Source organism: Lytechinus variegatus, chromosome 3 (assembly GCF_018143015.1).
Source record: "Lytechinus variegatus isolate NC3 chromosome 3, Lvar_3.0, whole genome shotgun sequence".
Classification (NCBI taxonomy): domain Eukaryota; kingdom Metazoa; phylum Echinodermata; class Echinoidea; order Temnopleuroida; family Toxopneustidae; genus Lytechinus; species Lytechinus variegatus.
Window position 1 is genome coordinate 8,113,206 of NC_054742.1, and position 18,134 is coordinate 8,131,339.

The 18,134-nt window shown below is 35.2% G+C and overlaps 1 protein-coding gene across 1 annotated transcript; it reads right to left on the reverse strand.

The window, feature by feature from the left end:
• Positions 1–815: 815 nt before the first annotated feature.
• LOC121411951 (sugar phosphate exchanger 3-like) lies at positions 816–9,737 on the reverse strand. The gene is made up of 7 exons (XM_041604863.1): positions 9,469–9,737; positions 5,912–6,023; positions 4,934–5,058; positions 3,334–3,385; positions 2,355–2,500; positions 1,906–2,002; positions 816–932 (listed from the first exon to the last, which is right to left on the reverse strand). The coding sequence occupies exons 1-7, from the start codon at positions 9,672–9,674 to the stop codon at positions 816–818; spliced, it is 855 nt and encodes a 284-aa protein (XP_041460797.1). The 5' UTR covers positions 9,675–9,737.
• Positions 9,738–18,134: the final 8,397 nt, after the last annotated feature.

The following is an 18,134-nucleotide window of genomic DNA, read 5'->3' on the forward strand; positions in this document are numbered from 1 at the left end:
TGTCATCTCATCATCTCTTCTACAAGATGTCAACATGATGAGATCCGGGTTCTTGTCATCTCATCATCTCTTCTACAAGATGTCAACATGATGAGATCCAGGATCTTGTCATCTCATCATCTCTTCTACAAGATGTCAACATGATGAGATCCAGGATCTTGACTGTCATCTCATCATCTCTTCTACAAGATGTCAACATGATGAGATCCGGGATCTTGTCATCTCATCATCTTTTCCAAAAGATGTCAACATGATGAGATCCAGGCCCTTGTCATCTCATCATCTCTTCTACAAGATGTCAACATGATGAGATCCGGGATTTTGTCATCTCAACATCTCTTCTAAAGATGTTGACATGATGAGATCCGGGATCTTGTCATCTCATCATCTCTTCTAAAAGATGTCAACATGATGAGATCCAGGATCTTGTCATCTCATCATCTCTTCTACAAGATGTCAACATGATGAGATCCAGGATCTTGTCATCTCATCATCTCTTCTACAAGATGTCAACATGATGAGATCCGGGATCTTGTCATCTCATCATCTCTTCCAAAAGATGTCAACATGATGAGATCCAGGATCTTGTCATCTCATCATCTCTTCTAAAAGATGTCAACATGATGAGATCCGGGATCTTGTCATCTCAACATCTCTTCTAAAAGATGTTGACATGATGAGATCCGGGATCTTGTCATCTCATCATCTCTTCTAAAAGATGTTGACATGATGAGTTCCAGGATCTCGTCATCTTATCTTTTGCTATCAAGATGTCGACTTCCCGAGATAATTATCTCAACATCTCGGTGGCACTTTTAAGCTTCCATACCCAGTATATATCTCTTACCAGCATCACGAGGAGAAGGGTTCAAGAATAGTAGAATCACCAAACCCCAGAAGAACATTAATAGGGCCGTCAAAAGGAATGCGAACTAAAATATGAAAATGTGAATAAGAAATAAATGTCATTTCACTACAGTATATAGACTGTATCCAATAAGATTACACCTTCGAAGTAATCAAATTAAGAACTAATACAACCATCGTTATTATGTAATTTTGCGATTAGGACTTCCGAAATTTTTGAGCATTTACCTTTTTCGTGAACTTTTTGTAAACACCTGTTAACAAACACAAATCATGTATTAACATGCATCACTTTTGTATGAAAATACATTTATTAATTTTCATCATGATGTAATTTTCAATATTATGTATTTACCGGTTTCAACTTTATTTTGGAGATAATTATGTTTCAGTGATAGTTTGGACTGTGAATTGTAATTCGCTGATAGACCCGGGGGGGGGGGGGGCACTTCCATTCACGAGTGGATACCATGCGCAACCATAGGGTCTCGAAAAGCACCCTAAACACGTAATTTCCATATTCTGAAAATGCACCCTTAACATGTTAACGTATTGGCGTGTGAAACCCTACCTTAACAAGTATTGGAAACAAAACGATACTCCTGGCAAATATTCCCTGAAATGAATCCCTAAACCAGGAATATTTTATTGTTACGGGTTCTTCGGTCGTCGGCTTTACCTTATTTGGTTTAGTACGACCCCATCTTCTACACCTCGGGCAAATCGGACTCTAAACACGAAGTGTTGGGGCGAAAAGGACATCCTTTATAAAACTTTTTAATTTTGTTTTATCATCCCCGCAAATTCGACCCTAAACACGTAATTTTCCTAGCGAAATAGATACCCTTTTTTCATTATTGTGGTGTTTTTGACAACCTTATCACGTTACGTACGTAACGTGCCCTATCGTGAAAAGGACATCCTTTTTACGTGTTTTTTTTTTGGTCACGCACGGTATCCACTCGTCAATGTAAGTGCATTTTGCCCCCCCCCCCCCTCCCGGGCTGATAGAGCAAATGTAGGCTACTCCTATCTCACCTCATATCCATAGGTTAAGACCAATGAAGCTGAGAAAGCTCCTACAATGTTGCCGACAGACCCACACGCACTCCACAGACCAAATACCAAACCGCGACTTGGAAAACAAACATAAAAAATAGGGAATGATTAAAGTTTTGAGACTAGTTCATTTAATTTATTCAATGTTTCATACATGCAGTTTTATCAAACTGCAGTATGGTGCATTGATGTAGTCTCTTCGCTATACAAATTCATTACAGCAACGGATGCATTATCTTTCAGCACCATAAAGCGAATACTTCCATTGGTTCCAAATAAATTGTATGAAATGTAAAACAATCAATTAATTTTACTGAAATCTTATATGACATTGTGGCAATAACTGAGAAATATAAAAAAATATATCCAAATTTCTTAATCCTATCACGGGACCTATATATTGGGGATAGAGTATTGTTTCTATGTACCTTTTCTGTGAAAACCAGTTACCCATGACTGCTATGAGTGTTGGCCAGCCTGTGCCTTGGAGAAGTCCATTCATGATCCAGAATATTGTGTAATACCAATGATTGTAAACCTTTACCCATTCACTTAATGTGCCGAACAAGAACATCTGAAATAACCGAGCAGTGAAAGTAAAAGAAAATAACATTCAAAACAACAATTCCTGGAAACACTAAGATAATTAGCAACATCAGGAAATATATCAATTTATATTCTGTAAAATAGTCAACCAATGGCAAGGGCATCAACAACTGCAGTAAGTTTATATGAAAATGATCTTCTTACGTCTGTTTTCTATATGTTCATGATATGCAATAGAAAACTGATAAGCATAGGTACATGTATTTACAATGAAGTGCCCCAAAATCCCAAAAGAACCTTGTCCATGGAGGGGAAATCTCAAAAATATATTTCTTTACAGTTATAAATTAAAAATAATCATACAAATTATGTCGGGGGACTCTACCTCCCACCCACTAGCGTACCTACGGGGGGGGGGGGGCAGGGGGACAGTCTGCCCCCCTGACGAGTCACAACCCATGCAAGGGACGTATCCCTACCCCCCTGACGAGCTTGAAGACCTTTTTTTTTCTTTTCTTTTTTTTTTATACTTTTTTTGCTTGTTAATTTTTTCCTGGTACGAAATCGTTTATTTTTGGTTGAAGCCTTTTTTTTTGCTTGTCAATTTTTTTCCTGGTACAAAATCCTATATATTTGTGGTTGAAGACCCTTTTTTTTTGGGGGGGGGGCGAATTTGCCCCCCCCCCTGTGGAAAATCCTAGGTACGCCACTGCTCCCATCCACCTTATAGATATACGCTAGTGGGAATATAACTTGTTTTTAATAAAAGACATTATTTACTTTTAATATTACCATAGAGCTATTAGCTCCATACTATAAAGATTGATGATAATGATAACATTTCCGTCATACAAACCATACCATCATAGCTGAACTGCACATTCCAAATGAAAGAACAAGCCTCAGATCTAGCCTGCATGGAAAAAAAATATGGTATAGGCAATTAAAGTACCAGTGACAATTCATTTAGCGTATGTTGTGAAAATTGTTGTTCTGGGTGTTTTTGTAATTATTTTGTAATTATGTTTTATAATTCTGTTCATTGAATTTCAAATTTGATAGTTTTTATAAGATGATTGATGTGCTCACATAAACAAACTATTGGATTCGAGTCATTCAGACTTATATGATTTAATAATCTAGAGAATTAGTATGGGAAGGATATCATAGTTACTATTATCATTTCATTTTTCGCTCTTTTGTAACCGAGGACTTTAAATTAGAGGATTCTAAAACCTACTTCTACTGTTCTGCTCTTTCCACAGCTGTGAACATTGCTGATTTAGCATCTACTGGATAAAGACAAACAGAGGCGTCGATCCTGGGGGGCAGGGGGGCGATCGCCCCACCAATGAAAATATTGGGGGGGGGGCAAACATATCATTTTGCCCCCCCCAATAATTTCGGATATGGCCAAAAAAAAAAGATTGTAATACTCAGCAAACGAGAATGAGATACACAACTCGTTCTTTATTTAAAATCGTGCTCAAAATGTCAGCTTTTCTGATTGGAGTATAAAAGTGTTCAGCTCGCGCTTCGCGCTCGCATCATTTCTGTAGCAAAAACCCATACTTTTCATGATTAAATAGGTGAATGCAAATGTCCCTCTTCACTTTAAAGCCTCAAAAGAACTCCTGCTTCGATTTGCAATCATCTTTTCTTGGATACATATATTGTTTTTTATTAAAAAAAACGTCCATTAAACTGTCATTTTTTCAGATCGAAAAATCAAAATTTGCAGCTCGCGATTCGCGCTCGCATCTATTCTTCTTTTAGATACCAATCTTAATCATTGGTACCAAAAATGCTTAGAATATCAAGCTTTCAGGTCAGAATATAAAGAAATTTTAGCTCACTCTCGGAACTCGTACTATCTGTGTATTGAGATATGTATCCTCACTCCTCGTGAGTTACTACAAACAGTTCTAAACAGGCACGCTTTTCCTGTCAGTATACTAAAAAAAAATCAGCTCGAGCTTCGCGCTCGCGTTAATTTGTTGGTAAGATACGTGTCTGTGTCTCATGAGTCATATATATATATATATATATATGTGTGTGTGTGTGTGTGTATATATGTATACATATATGTGTGTGTGTGTGTCTTGTACGATCCAGCGCCTTTGGAACGTCAATGATTTTGCCCCCCCCCCCAATCTGAAAAATGGATCGACGCCCCTGAAGACAAACGGTACAGGAACCCATTTATGTTCACAGCTTTCAAAATTGAAATTCTGTTTATCATGTGCGCTGCCATTTTCCACTGTCCGATAGCAAAAACATTTTGACAATCATTTTCGAATGCATGTTCAGACAAATAATCCTAGATAATACCCTGTTGCGTTCTTCCCGTCGCTCAATGCTTCAGTTCGGTATATATGGGCATATTAAATATCCAATTAAAATACATGATACAATATGTTTGGTATATAGTTAGTGAAAAACTAATTTATATATATTCTACCTGTCACCGATGAAGCCACTAACAAATAAACCAACTGCATATGAACCAAGAAATACTGTATCAAGGACACTGAAAAACACCTCTGCTTGACCGATAGAATCCAAGAATGGATCCTCGTTAGGCTCCTAATAATAAACAAATATTCATAGACATGTTTAATAAACACGGAATTTAATTATACACATTTGAATTCAAGTCTAGGCAGCAATAAGTGTATTCCTCTAAGTATTTTCAGAAAAAAAAATGAAAATGTATATTTCAGCATAATTACCAAACATGAAATTACTGTATGTCTAAAACACTATACACAACTAAAATGTTGGGTAACATACAGTCTACTCTGCTGGGTAATGTGTGTTGGTATAAAATAACCTATGAAAGTATCATCCAATTGAGCAAATTATTTTCCCAGTTATTAGTTTTTATTACCCAATTTGGGCAGATTTTAACCAATAGTTGTGTGGACAATATATTACCAAGTGTTGGTAACAAGTTGGGCATTTGTTGCCCAGCTATTTTAAGAGTGTTCACGTTGCCATATAATTTTTTTCCTTAATTTAAACGTCAAATCTGTGTGCACTGTAAAAAAAATGGGTAAAATCTTAACCAGCACGAGGGTAATTATGTGTCCAACCAATTTGGAGCAGCATTTTACCCAATGCCATGAATGCGGGAAGCATAATGTCCCGTATAAGGTTAAAAATAAGTAGCAAATTCCTGAAGAATGGGCAAAATTTTCATCACATGCTCTGGATAAATAAAAATGCCCCACAGAAATGCCTATGTTGGTTGGGCACACATAATTACCATCATGGAGCGTTTTGGTTGGGTAAAAATACCAAATATTTTGTAAATTTTACGCAATGTTGCGTTGAAATAGCCCAATATGGGGTAAAACTATACCCAGCAAACATGCATGTTCCTTTCTACCCAATGTTGAGTAAAGTTTTACCCAATGTTTCAGAGTGTGTTTCTTACCACCGTGTCATTATAAAAGATGGTTTCATTGAGCGGCAATAACGTCCATGTTTCAGTTAGAGCTGTCCTTACGTTACTGAATGTCTTTCTTGCTGCATGGATGAACACAAATCTGAATTGAAATTATGACAGGAGAAAAAAAGTATCTGAACTAGGAATCACTAGGTTCGAGGTTCAAATCTCAGTGCTGATGTCATTGGAAGGACGTTAATCTTCATATGCCACGCTCAACCCAGGTGTTTGCGGATCACAATGAATGTGATCTACCCAATATGGGGTAGTGGGGGCGTCGTGGTCTAGTGGTTACGACTCTCGTCTTTTAATCAGAGGGACATGGGTTCGAATCATAGCCATTGCGTGTTTTCCTTCTGCAAGAAGCTTACCCACATTGTGCTGCACTCGACCCAGGTGAGGTGAATGGGTACCCGGTAGGATTTATTCCTTGAATGCGTTAGCGCCCATATGGCGGCTCAGCTTCAACCGGGGTTATGATACCAAGTATCAAGCGCAGTAGACTATGCAATTATATAGCTGCGCTATAAAAATGAGCCATATTATCATCATTATTTAATGTCAATGTTGACACCATCACAGTACCATTACAAGAATCAACAACTGTAAAAAAAAAGTACGTCATATTTTTAAGAAAACGATATACCATCCATAAAAAGTTCAAAATCTGGATATGAACACTATTCAACTTCATTTAAACAAAAAAAAAGAAGAAAGAAACCTTACTGACACTTGCGGTTACATAAACATCCATAATCTATACAAATTCTCTTCATCATGTTAAAAAATACTCATGTGCGCTCTTCCACTTGCTCGTCTGGCTAGCTCTTTTATCCCCTCTTCCCTTCTTTAGCCCTTCATTCTTTATGAATTGTTTAGTTACATAGTCATCCAGATATATTCCGACACAAGCCCCTGATTCCTGGGTTTTAAGCCTTCTTCCGTATTCATTATATTTGCACCATATTATTGATTTTTATACCTTCGACATAAAAATGTCAGTTAGAATATATATATATATATATATATATATATATATATATATATATATATATATATATGATATATATATATATAAACTTGAACTGAATTTGATAAAAAGAAACCCACATGTTTACAGACTCTATATACTGTCATCAATTTGCCGTGCCATTTGAATTTAAACTGTGGAAGAAAATTAAAGAATTTCTTTATTGAGTTAAAATGGAACTGATCTTGATTTTCCGACATTCTTTATTGACTATTAGTACGTTTTTAATGACTATTTAAACCGTAATATTCCATTGTTATAATGAAAGTGGTCTTAATTATGAACAGAGATGATACTTGTGACATGTTAAATGCGAAATGCAAATTAAATGACTTTGAACTTTTTCTAATCGAGGAAAGAATAGTGATTCGGATTATTATTTTTCTTTTCATGATTAATGACAAACAGTAAGAGTTGATGTTTGCCCACGGTGGCACAGTCACCCTATATCATGTTTGATTAAATAATTAAACAATTCTACGAAATAAAGGTTTCAATGTGCTGAATTTTGTGAATTAATAACAAATAGAAGGAATGGTCAGTCAATAACTAAATTCTCCTTTTAGGCTGGGGTGGGATGGATGCTTGCACTGATATTTATTACATACGACGTGAAAACAGCATAACAATTTTTTCAAGTTTGTATGCGAAATACACCGGGTAATGCGTTATTGTGTAAAAAAAAGCAACAAAAAAGGTCAGAAATTACTAATGTATTTCAGTTTCTGTATCGTTTCAAAAGGAATTAAACTATTAGATGTGTGTATTACAGAGTTAATCAAGTTCCCCTTAGATTGTAGTAATCTTTGAATAATTAGGATAAATAAGCTTGGAATAACTAGATGAATAGAGATCCCTGGAGAGAACCAATTAAAATAGACGGAACGGTGTATTTAACCGTATAATGAAATAAACAGTTTAATGAAATATTTAATGACATTATTAGATGGATAAGAGTTAATCAAATTCCCCGTAGATTGTAGTAATCTTGGAGTAATTAGTAAATAAACTTGGAATAATTAAGATAAATATAGGTCTCCAGCAGGGGCGTCGATCCGTTTTTCAGATGGGGGGGGGGGGCAAAGTCCCGGGTAAAGTCATGAATGAACGTTCCAAAACAACTCAACCACACACTCACTCACACACACACCCACATATTTATATATATATAATGACTCATGGAAAACAGACACATGACTCACCAACAAATTAATGCGAGCGCGAAGCGCGAGCTGAAATTTTTTATATTGCAATCTGAAAAGTGGGCATTTTGAGCTCCATTTTAAATGCAGAAAGAGTTGTATCTCAGTCTCGCTTGCTAATTCCTGTGTAACATTAATGCAATCTTATTTTATATTTGCACATGCGGAATTATTGGGGGGCAAAATAATATGTTTGCCCCCCAATATTTCCACTGGTGGGGCGATCTCCCCCCCCCCCAGGATCGACGCCTGGTCTCCAGAGAGAACTGATTGCAATAGACGGAACAGTATTATATTTCATCACTCAAACAAACGCATTATGGTCGTGGTATTGATGATCTTGCGGTGAACCACTTTTATTCAATACCGTTGTGTCAGTTCAACATTCAGTTTAAAATACATCTATATTGGTAAGAAAGAGGGGTGCATAAATTCTAGTAAACTTGAATAGAATATAATGGTAATTATATCATGCTTACAAGGTGCATATTTCGAGTAGAGTGTAGGAATAATTTTAAGTGAAGGAATCCTCAAACTTATCTATTGAACGTACCAAGTATATGCTTTATATAAAAATATATATAATTTTTTCCCAGATTTGTTTGTAATGTTGCCAATGCAAAATAAATCAAAAATGTGATGACCTGGGTCACCAGGCAACCCGCATACATTAAAAGGGAAAGTGATTTAAGATTCAATCCAACATTCATCTCCTTCACATAATGAGATTCAGATTGGTTACAATTCTGGACATACTGGAGGTGACAACTCTGAAAGCACAGCTTTGTAGTGAGATCACATTAACTTTAATGAGAATGTCTAAACATTGAAGAGGCTGGAAGAATAAACTTCGTTTGTATTAATAACAAAGACACGGGAGACACAGGGAGATAAAAAAACATGAAAAAAAAATAATAATAGTAAAAGATAAACCAGGGTACGTGAATTCAAACAGATGGTCATAGCTTATCATTTCACATTGAACCTTACTCTGAACTAGGCAAATCCTTCACAAAACCTACTAATATAATGTAGGCTTAATTTTCTTATCTCTTGTTTTAAAAACCAATGTAGATGGTGTATTTCTGATTCGTAGGTAATAATTTTTCCCACAAAAAACATTGATAAGAACATGCATGTGTCTTAGCAAATGCATCAATGAAGATTGACGGAGAGGAGCGTATAAATTTTGATTTTTATCAAACAATTTTATTGAACAAAATACTGATGGAAAAATACATTGCTCGTAGAAAGTGAGCAAGTTTTATCCCGAAAAAGCAAACAAACCAATTATTAAAGAAATTGTTACTTACGCAAAGAATGTAAGGAAAAAGACGAGTGCATGGTGTCTTGTTAACGTCCTCGAGTATCTCTTTGGAAGGATGGCCATACCGTCTAAGCCTCCTGTTAAAGACCAATACTGTACTTTGTTGAATGTCTGTACACTCCGATCTGAGCCGTTCTTAGATTGAGGTACCAGTAACGGGAGCAGCTGTTCTACCGAGTGACGAACCTTCATATTATTTTCCGGTCGCCGTTCCAGATGGTGCCACTTTTGGTTTTTCAATCGATTGGTACAGTTTTTAATGGAAACCCTATATATTTGTATGAAACATGTGTAGGAAAATGTTATGCGTCTTTTGAAATTGATTAGTCTATCAGTTATTAAGTGTTAGTTGACTACAATTTGAATATCAAACGTGATTCACTAATATTCAATAGGGGTGTAGTTAGGTATCAGTGAAATAAATCACCTCTTTGCAGTTGTTTATATGTTTAAGAACAATGACAACTGTTTGTTATTCTTTTGCACATATTGTTGTACGAGAAGAGATATCAAGGAATTAATTAGAAGAAAGGTGAAGGTTAGGAAACAGCACCATAGGAAAATTATATATTACGGGAGAGCGGGACGAGTTCGCTCCACTCCCCGCTCTTCTAGAGCTGTCATGTCATACTTTGCCATAAATAAAGACCTAAGTACTATCACCGAAGTCACGCACACGGTTTTGGCAGAAATTTCCCGCCTCATTGCGAACTTGCCCCACCCCGAGGCAAGTTCGCCCATTAGGCGGTGCGAGTTTGCCCATTGGAAACACAGTCAAATAGGAAACGAATGATGGATAATTCAAATGCATAAAACATAATTATTTATGTTGTTACAACTACTATTCATAATAATCTATGAAAAGTTATATGATCAAATTTTTTTTTTTTCTTAAATGGCCTCGAAATCGATTTTGAAAAATTTCGCCGTGATTTTCTGGGATTACGAGCACATAACCTCTCGCCAAGATATGTTGCTACCATAGACATGGACCAATTAATTTATCCACCTATATGGTTGCTACCTTCGGGTTGGTTGACATTACATCATCAACAAAACTTATATCCAATCACAGCAAAGGGGAAAATCACGTAGTGGGCCGACTCGTCCCGCTCGCTCACAAGTAGACCCGGGAATTGTTAGTGAGAATTCTTGCAATAGAGGTATTAAGAGATGGAGGAGGGGAAGAAGAAGAGGGAGTAGAAGGAGATTAAGAAGAAGATGATGAAGAAGAAGAAGATGAAGAAGGAGAAGAAGAAGAAGAAGAAGAAAAAGAAAAAAGAAGAAAAAGTAAATAAAGAACAAGTCCATGAAGAAAAGGAGCTAGAGCAAGAAGTTTACAAATTTTTCAGTGTTCCAAAGCCACAGTGCTTTCTATTTTTTCACATTATTTGGACATATATTATAATAATAACTGTAACTACTCTGTGTATGCCTTTGTATCTATAATTTTATCATGTTTACAGGTTTAGTTTATCTTCCCATGTTTGTATACGCTTATCTCATATTCGCTTTGTCATCCCTATTTGACAGGTGTTAACATGAAATTTCTTCAGTAACATGATTAGAATGTCATGTACACAATGATAAATGAAAATACTAAAGAAGAAAATGTATCTGATTGGTATTCATTCCACGACATTCGTTAGTACATGTATGTTTACTCGGGAACACAATTAGACTTATAATAGATATATCACCTTATTCTCCGTCGATCTATTCATTTCTAATTTTGGACACAGAGAGCAATTTATTTTGGTAGTTGGATTTTACATAATTGATTTTCTCCTGTACTTTGTACAGGCTTATTTACAAGGCAATGGCTTAACAATTTGGAAAGCACACACAGAGTACATCTTAAATTTCAAAATGAAATCGTTGATTTCTATCATCAGAAGACTATCAGAACTATAAAGGCAAGTTGGTTAAAAAATATAGCAAATAATTCAAAGAGAGAGAGATCGTTAGCATAAATGATGAAATATGAATCACACTATTCAAAGTCCCGGTTCAAAGTATTACTTAAAGGTCAAGTCCACCCCAGAAAAATGTTGAATTAAATCAACAGAGAAAAGTCAGACAAGCATAATGCTAAATATTTCATCAAATCAGATGTAAAATGAAAAAGTTATGGCATTTTAAGTTTCGCTTATTTTTTCAAAAACTAGTTATAGGGACAATTTATTCACATGTAAATGAGAGAATCGATGATGTTCCTCACTGTCTATTTCTTTTGTTTTTTTATTGTTTGAATTATACAATATTTCATTTTTCGCAGACTTGACAATAAGGACCAACTTGACTAAACCATTAAAAAGGTTAAACAATGGTAATTCCACATGTTCAGGGAGAAATAAAACTATTTTTTCATAGGACAATGGGGAGAAAATTAGAATATTTCATATAATGAAATACAAAAAAATAGTGATGTCATCAGTCCCTTCATTTGCATACCAACCAGGATGTACATCATACTGTTTTTTAAAATGTTTTTATATAAACTTAGAAATGTCATAACTTTCTTATTTTACATCCGATTTTAATGACATTTTCAGTGTTATGGTGGTTTTTTCCTTCTCCTTTTATTGAAATCTTTTGTTGGGGTGGACTTGTCCTTTAATCAAGAGTTTCAACCGTAAGTCTTCTCTCCTACTCTATTCACCGACTGAAGCCAGCCTTCTAACACAGTCATACTCATGCCTTCTACTCAGCTTTCCACTCCTTTTGGTTTAGTCCTGTAAATGACTACACTCATTTCGGAAAAAATACTCTTTCAAACTTCCACTTTTACGCCTTTCAAAATTCACCTCCATTTCTATCCACTTTATTTATCTCAGTCCCTCCAGGACTTTACACATGGTGTACCTCTTCCCATGGGCGGAAATCCCAGGGGGGGGGGGCACGATATCAAATGTCCCCTACTATTTCTGGTCTTATATGATGGTAAGAAATACATAATTCAAAATCGAAATAAAACTTGTACTTTGGGACGAGATGACCTTTCTTTTGTTAACCCTTTTTTTTTTGCTTATCAAATTTTCCAGCCCCTTGTCCCCCCTACCTTTTGGAAGAGATTTCCGCCCCTGCCTCTTCCGTAATTGCACATACCACCATGCAAACCTTCAAACGCAAGATTTTCTTTTACTTACCACCAACAACTGAAAGCAATAAGCCAACTTACATTCCCAAGTTATCCGAACAGTTACCATTCTATTAGAGAATTCTGAAGAAATAAAACGGAGTAGTTCCTCGTCATCTTGCCTTATTAGAGCAAATTCACGGTATATTGAACTTTGAAATGACAGTCAAGTTGGCATTACACGTTAATTTATACCGACATAAATACTATAGTTTAGTTGTAACTCTATTTACATAACTCTCTCGTCATTCCTCCGACATAAGGGTTTATTTTCTCTCATATTTTCTTTCATTAGTTTTCACTCTCTCCCCGTCTCCCTCTCTCGACTGCCTTCTCTTTCCCTCTCTCTTCCCTTCCTTAGTTTCCCCATCTCTGTGTTCACCCTCTCTCACGCTTCGTCTTTCATTCATTTAAAAGAAACATCTCTCAGTAGCCTTTTCACCCCATTCCATTTTTCTATCAATAAAAAAAAGCATCTTGAGAAAGTAATAACTCGTGATATGACATTGTATGCAGTTCTCTTGACACTCCTTCCATGCTAATATTGTATCGGCAGTTTGTTTACGGCAACTTTCAGTCATGTTTGTATACTTGCTTTAAAGTAATACTTCACCTTTTTAAAATGGTCACCAAGTTATAACAATATGCATATATAGTTTAGAATAAATCCTATCAAATAAAAAATTATATCCTACTAATATTTACTATCACAAATACTTAAATGTTAAACCTGTAACAAATCTCGTGTCTGTATACAGTGCGTATCAAAAAAAAGTTTACACTTTGAAAAAGCTCTGGGAATTAAAAAATAAACAACATGTGGGTAATTTTTCCAAATATAATCTTGGGTTTGGGTCTCATCTATCCAATGAAAGTAAAACTTTTGACAGAATGTTACACTTGAGTGAGCACTGTCCATTTTTGTAAAGCTCGCAGAAATCTGTTTGCGCAGAAATGCTCGTTTTTACGCAGTGTCAAGGGGAAAGGGCGAAATCAAACTTACCCTGCAATACATTTTTCCTGCATTTCCCTTGCACTTTTAGTCAATTAAGATAAAACAGATACATTCAAGCATTTTTAAACAAATTTGCCACCCAAATTGAAATTTCAACACTTATTAAGGACAACTTTTACCCTTTTTGTGCCAGCTGGATCTGAGGACATAACTGAATCTGAACAAAAGTTTACATCAGACATCTCCTGCACTTTTTCACTAAGTTTTTATTATTTAAAGTGGGTTGACATTTATTATTTCATTTAATACTTGTTTCTCCACACTTTTCCCAAGCTCAACATGATTAACAGAATGAAAATCAAGCCTAATTCATTTTAGGTAAATCACAGCTCAGTGTAAATCAAATATCATCTTGATGGCCTTGGTGTGTGGGGGAGTAGGGCGGGCGCAATGCACTCTTCGAAGTGTATTGGGCAAGGAAACAAGTTGAAAAAGGTCAAAAGTATCTTCAAATCAATTTTACTTGCTAAGTGACGTGTTCTTCATGATAAAGGTTTACTTTTATTCGCATAGCTATTTCAACGTTCTGCGCAAATCATTTTTCACTAACTTTTCAAAAGTAAGTGGTGCTCACTCAAGCGGAAATATTTTTCGATAGTTATATCGTCATTTGCTTGAATGGATTTGTACCAACGTTAAAATGTGGAAAAATCTTCAGGATATTACAAATGTATAATTTTACAGGATTTTTTCGAAGTGTAAACTTTTTTTTGATACGCACTGTAGATCACAAATTCTGTTCAGGTGAAAATAGCATAATAATAAGTTATTCGAACACTTTAAGAAGGACAAATATTCCATATTGATTACCAACATTTCGCTACTCCAGATAGTTCTGTTTCTAGTCAAAACCCTTATTTCTTATCCTGCAATGTTTGTTGCTGCTGTTTAGCTGACGCCACTTTTAATCTTTTGTCTCTGCAGTTTTTGCTGAGAATTTCACTTTTACATTCTCCACTGTAGCATATTTTACCAGAAGGTAACACAAACATTGGACCTAAGGAAACATTCGGAGTAAGATTTGATTAATCTTAAAGTGGATTACCCGGATAATATGAAGATTTCTTTCTAGAATTCCACAACACAATTAGCACTTTATTCATATTATTTATTTCGTAATTACCTGTGTCATTATTATCTTTTAAATACATCGCAATTCGGCCTTAGCCGAGATGATGTCTTGATTTTATATTTATCAATAAACCATTTGTCTATCTCTCTAAAACAACAAGTGGAATGTCTCTGGCCATCTCACCTGCATCACGCGATTCAACATAGCAGCATTGCTGACTTTGAAAACTACTATAACTCGCACAAGATGTTCAGTGATACTTGGTTACTCTTATTTCCACGTTTTATGAACTAGACCTATACACTTACAGAGATAGGATGGTAATTCAACAAATACCCCCAATGTGGCCAAAATTCATTGACCTCACACGACCTTTGACCTTGATCATGTGACCTGAAACTTGCACATGATATTCAGTGATACTTGATTACTCTTATGTCAAAGTTTCAAAAGTCAGATCAATAAACTTGCAAAGTTATGATGGTAATTCAACAGATACCCCATTATGACCCAAGTTCATTGACCTTCGACCTTGGTCATGTGACCTTAAATGCGCACAGGATATTCAGTGATACTTGATTACTCTTATGTCCAAGTTTTATGAACTAGACCAATGTACTTTCAAAGTAATGATGGTAATTCAACAAATACCCCCAATTTGGCCAAAGTTCATTGACCCTAAATGACCTTTGACCTTGATCATGTGACCTGAAACTTGCACAGGATGTTCAGTGATACTTGATTACTATTATGTCCAAGTTCCATGAATCAGATCCAAAAACTTTTAAAGTTTTGATTGTAATTCAACAGATACCACCAAATCGGCCAATGCTCATTGACCCTAAATGACCTTTGACCTTGGTCATGTGACATGAAACTCATGCAGGATGTTCAGTGATACTTGATTAACCTTATGTCCAAGTTTCATGAACTAGGTCCATATACTTTCTAAGTTATGATGTCATTTCAAAAACTTAACCTCAGGTTAAGATTTGATGTTGACGCCGCCGCCGTCGGAAAAGCGGCGCTATGCAGGTGAGACAAAAACTTAACGAATCGTACATATGACATAATGGCTGACAAGTGACATAAAACAAGAAAACAAAATATTTTCTTTTAAATTTTAGATCATGAAAAAGACTGAAAATAATTTACTTCTTCATAAAACCTATAAGACAATGGTAAAAATTATAATAAACAATCTTTTTACACTTATTTTCTACAACCATGATAGCAAATTACCAACCATTCAACAGAATTTTCTCCAACTATCATGATTATGCATAATTCATATGGAGGCTGCAAGTAGAAACCATAATTATTCATTATGCAATTTACTGTAGTCATGGAAAAAAAATGAAATTGAATTGACTTGAAGTTGTTAAAGACCATATTGAAAGCCCAAACAATTACATGTACATACATCATTTGACAGATATGGAGTAGATATTTGTAATCAATTATATCTTTAAAGTATGAAGCTTTCTCCAGAGATTTCATTAAAAATAGCATTTAATAGAAAGGCATATGCTAAATATTTCCTGAACTTTGGTTGCCATATATTTTACCTTTTATTCTGAAGTGCATTTGCTGTTCATTGGAGAACTGATAAAAAAAATCATATACTGAACAAATACTTGGCTCTTTTAAAGTACAAGTCTGACATTTACATTACTCTCACATTGTGCTTCCAGTTCTGTACTTTGTTGGTATTAATAAAGTCAATAATGTAACTTTACGTCTCCTTGACTATATCTTATTGCATAGAGTTCAGATAGAAGAGAGTGAGAGGGAGAGACGGAGAGGGGGAATAGAAAGGTAGAGAGGGGGTAGAGATAGACAGGAACACAGAGACAAAAAGGTAAGAGAGAGAGATAGAGAGAGGTGGAGGGATTGGAAGAACTTCAATTATGAACTTGAAGTTAATAAGTTAATGGGTTTATTTGAAACGTTCCTGACAGGATCAAATTGGAGGTACTTGTTAAGCAGTATGAAGATGGAGGGCTGAAAACGTGTCAAATCTCTTCTACAAGTGCCAAAAGTTAAGTGGATACAAAGAATTTTCACAATGAATTCAATTTCAAAGGGTTGGAAAATCATCCTGTTCACACTGCTTCAAAATGTCAGTGGTGACTTCATATTCTATTGTAATTATGATCTTAATATTCTAAACCTGACAAATCCTGAATGGTATACAGATATCATGATTAGTTGGAGTAGTTTTTCAGAAAAACATAAAAATATGTGACCAAATAATATGGGATAATAGATGTATATTACAAGATGGAAAATCATTTTATAAACCAAAGATAAAAGAGTTTGTTAAAGTGTCGTATATGTTGGACGAGTATGGCAGACCATTAAGATGGAAAGATGCAAAAATTAAGGGTTTATCTTTTGTTAAATAATTTTTTGCTTTTTGATTGTTACAAATTCATGCCATCAAATGGAAATCATTCTTTCTATCTAAAAACCTTTATCCCATTGTAGATAACATTTCATTGATCCCAACTTTAACTATTGATGGCATCACAAGAGAAGCAATATGTGTACCAATTTATATATTTTACTCATTTTTAATGAAGGAAAACAATCCATCAATTTCAAATATATATTTATACACAATTAAATTACACCTTTGGTTTTCAACAAGAAGAAGTGAGAGAACTTTTAAAACTACCTCTATGTATTACTATAGACAAGTAGATACGAGACATCAAGCTCTACAATTCAAGATTGTTAATGATGAAAATCCACATTTTACTGTTCGAAATACATGTAGACATAAAATGAAATACGACGACAATTTGACCAATTGATTGTAGGCCCAGCAGCCAATGTGCAGAGGCAGATCAACAAGACCGTAGCCCTTTACAGGTTTCATGCCAAACAATTTTTAATAATTTGATTCCCACCAAGGTTTGGTTATTCAATACTCACAAAGTAACGGATAAACTTTGTACATTTTGTAAAATTTCGACTGCAACTCTTGTGCATTTTTTTTCTCTTGCCATGTTGTTAATCAATTCTTTTTTTTTTCTCTTTCACAATTTTGATTTCGCTCATTTTGTAAAGTGCTGTGATACAATCATTGTGAAGAGTGCTATTGGAATGATGTTGGTATACCCTTTGCTTCACTAGATCTTCCTCATTTCCTCACAGAAAGAAATGTTCTCTCTGCAAGCCCCAAATACCTAGAAATGTATATGAAGATTTCTTTTTGCTCTTGTCAGGTAAACAACATATTTCCAGATGAGGGTGCTATGAAACAAAACCCACTTTTGTAACTTTCTTTTATCATTTGAAACTGTTGAACATACTATAGCACAAAGGAAATGCAAATTAGAAAAGCATGTCGGCAAGTGGGTCACCATTTGAATATAATAAAGAGGCGATAAAAGCAGAAGGCAGTTCTGTTTTTGTTTT

Excerpts from the sequence above, each read along its gene's own strand:
- LOC121411951 (XM_041604863.1), bottom strand. The coding sequence starts at position 9,674 with ATGAAGGTTCGTCACTCGGTAGAACAGCTGCTCCCGTTACTGGTACCT. Across the intron at positions 6,024-9,468 it reads TTTTTCCTTACATTCTTTGC|ATTTGTGTTCATCCATGCAG; the intron begins GTAAGTAACAAT and ends ATTTCAATTCAG. Across the intron at positions 3,386-4,933 it reads AGTGGCTTCATCGGTGACAG|GCTAGATCTGAGGCTTGTTC; the intron begins GTAGAATATATA and ends TTTTCCATGCAG.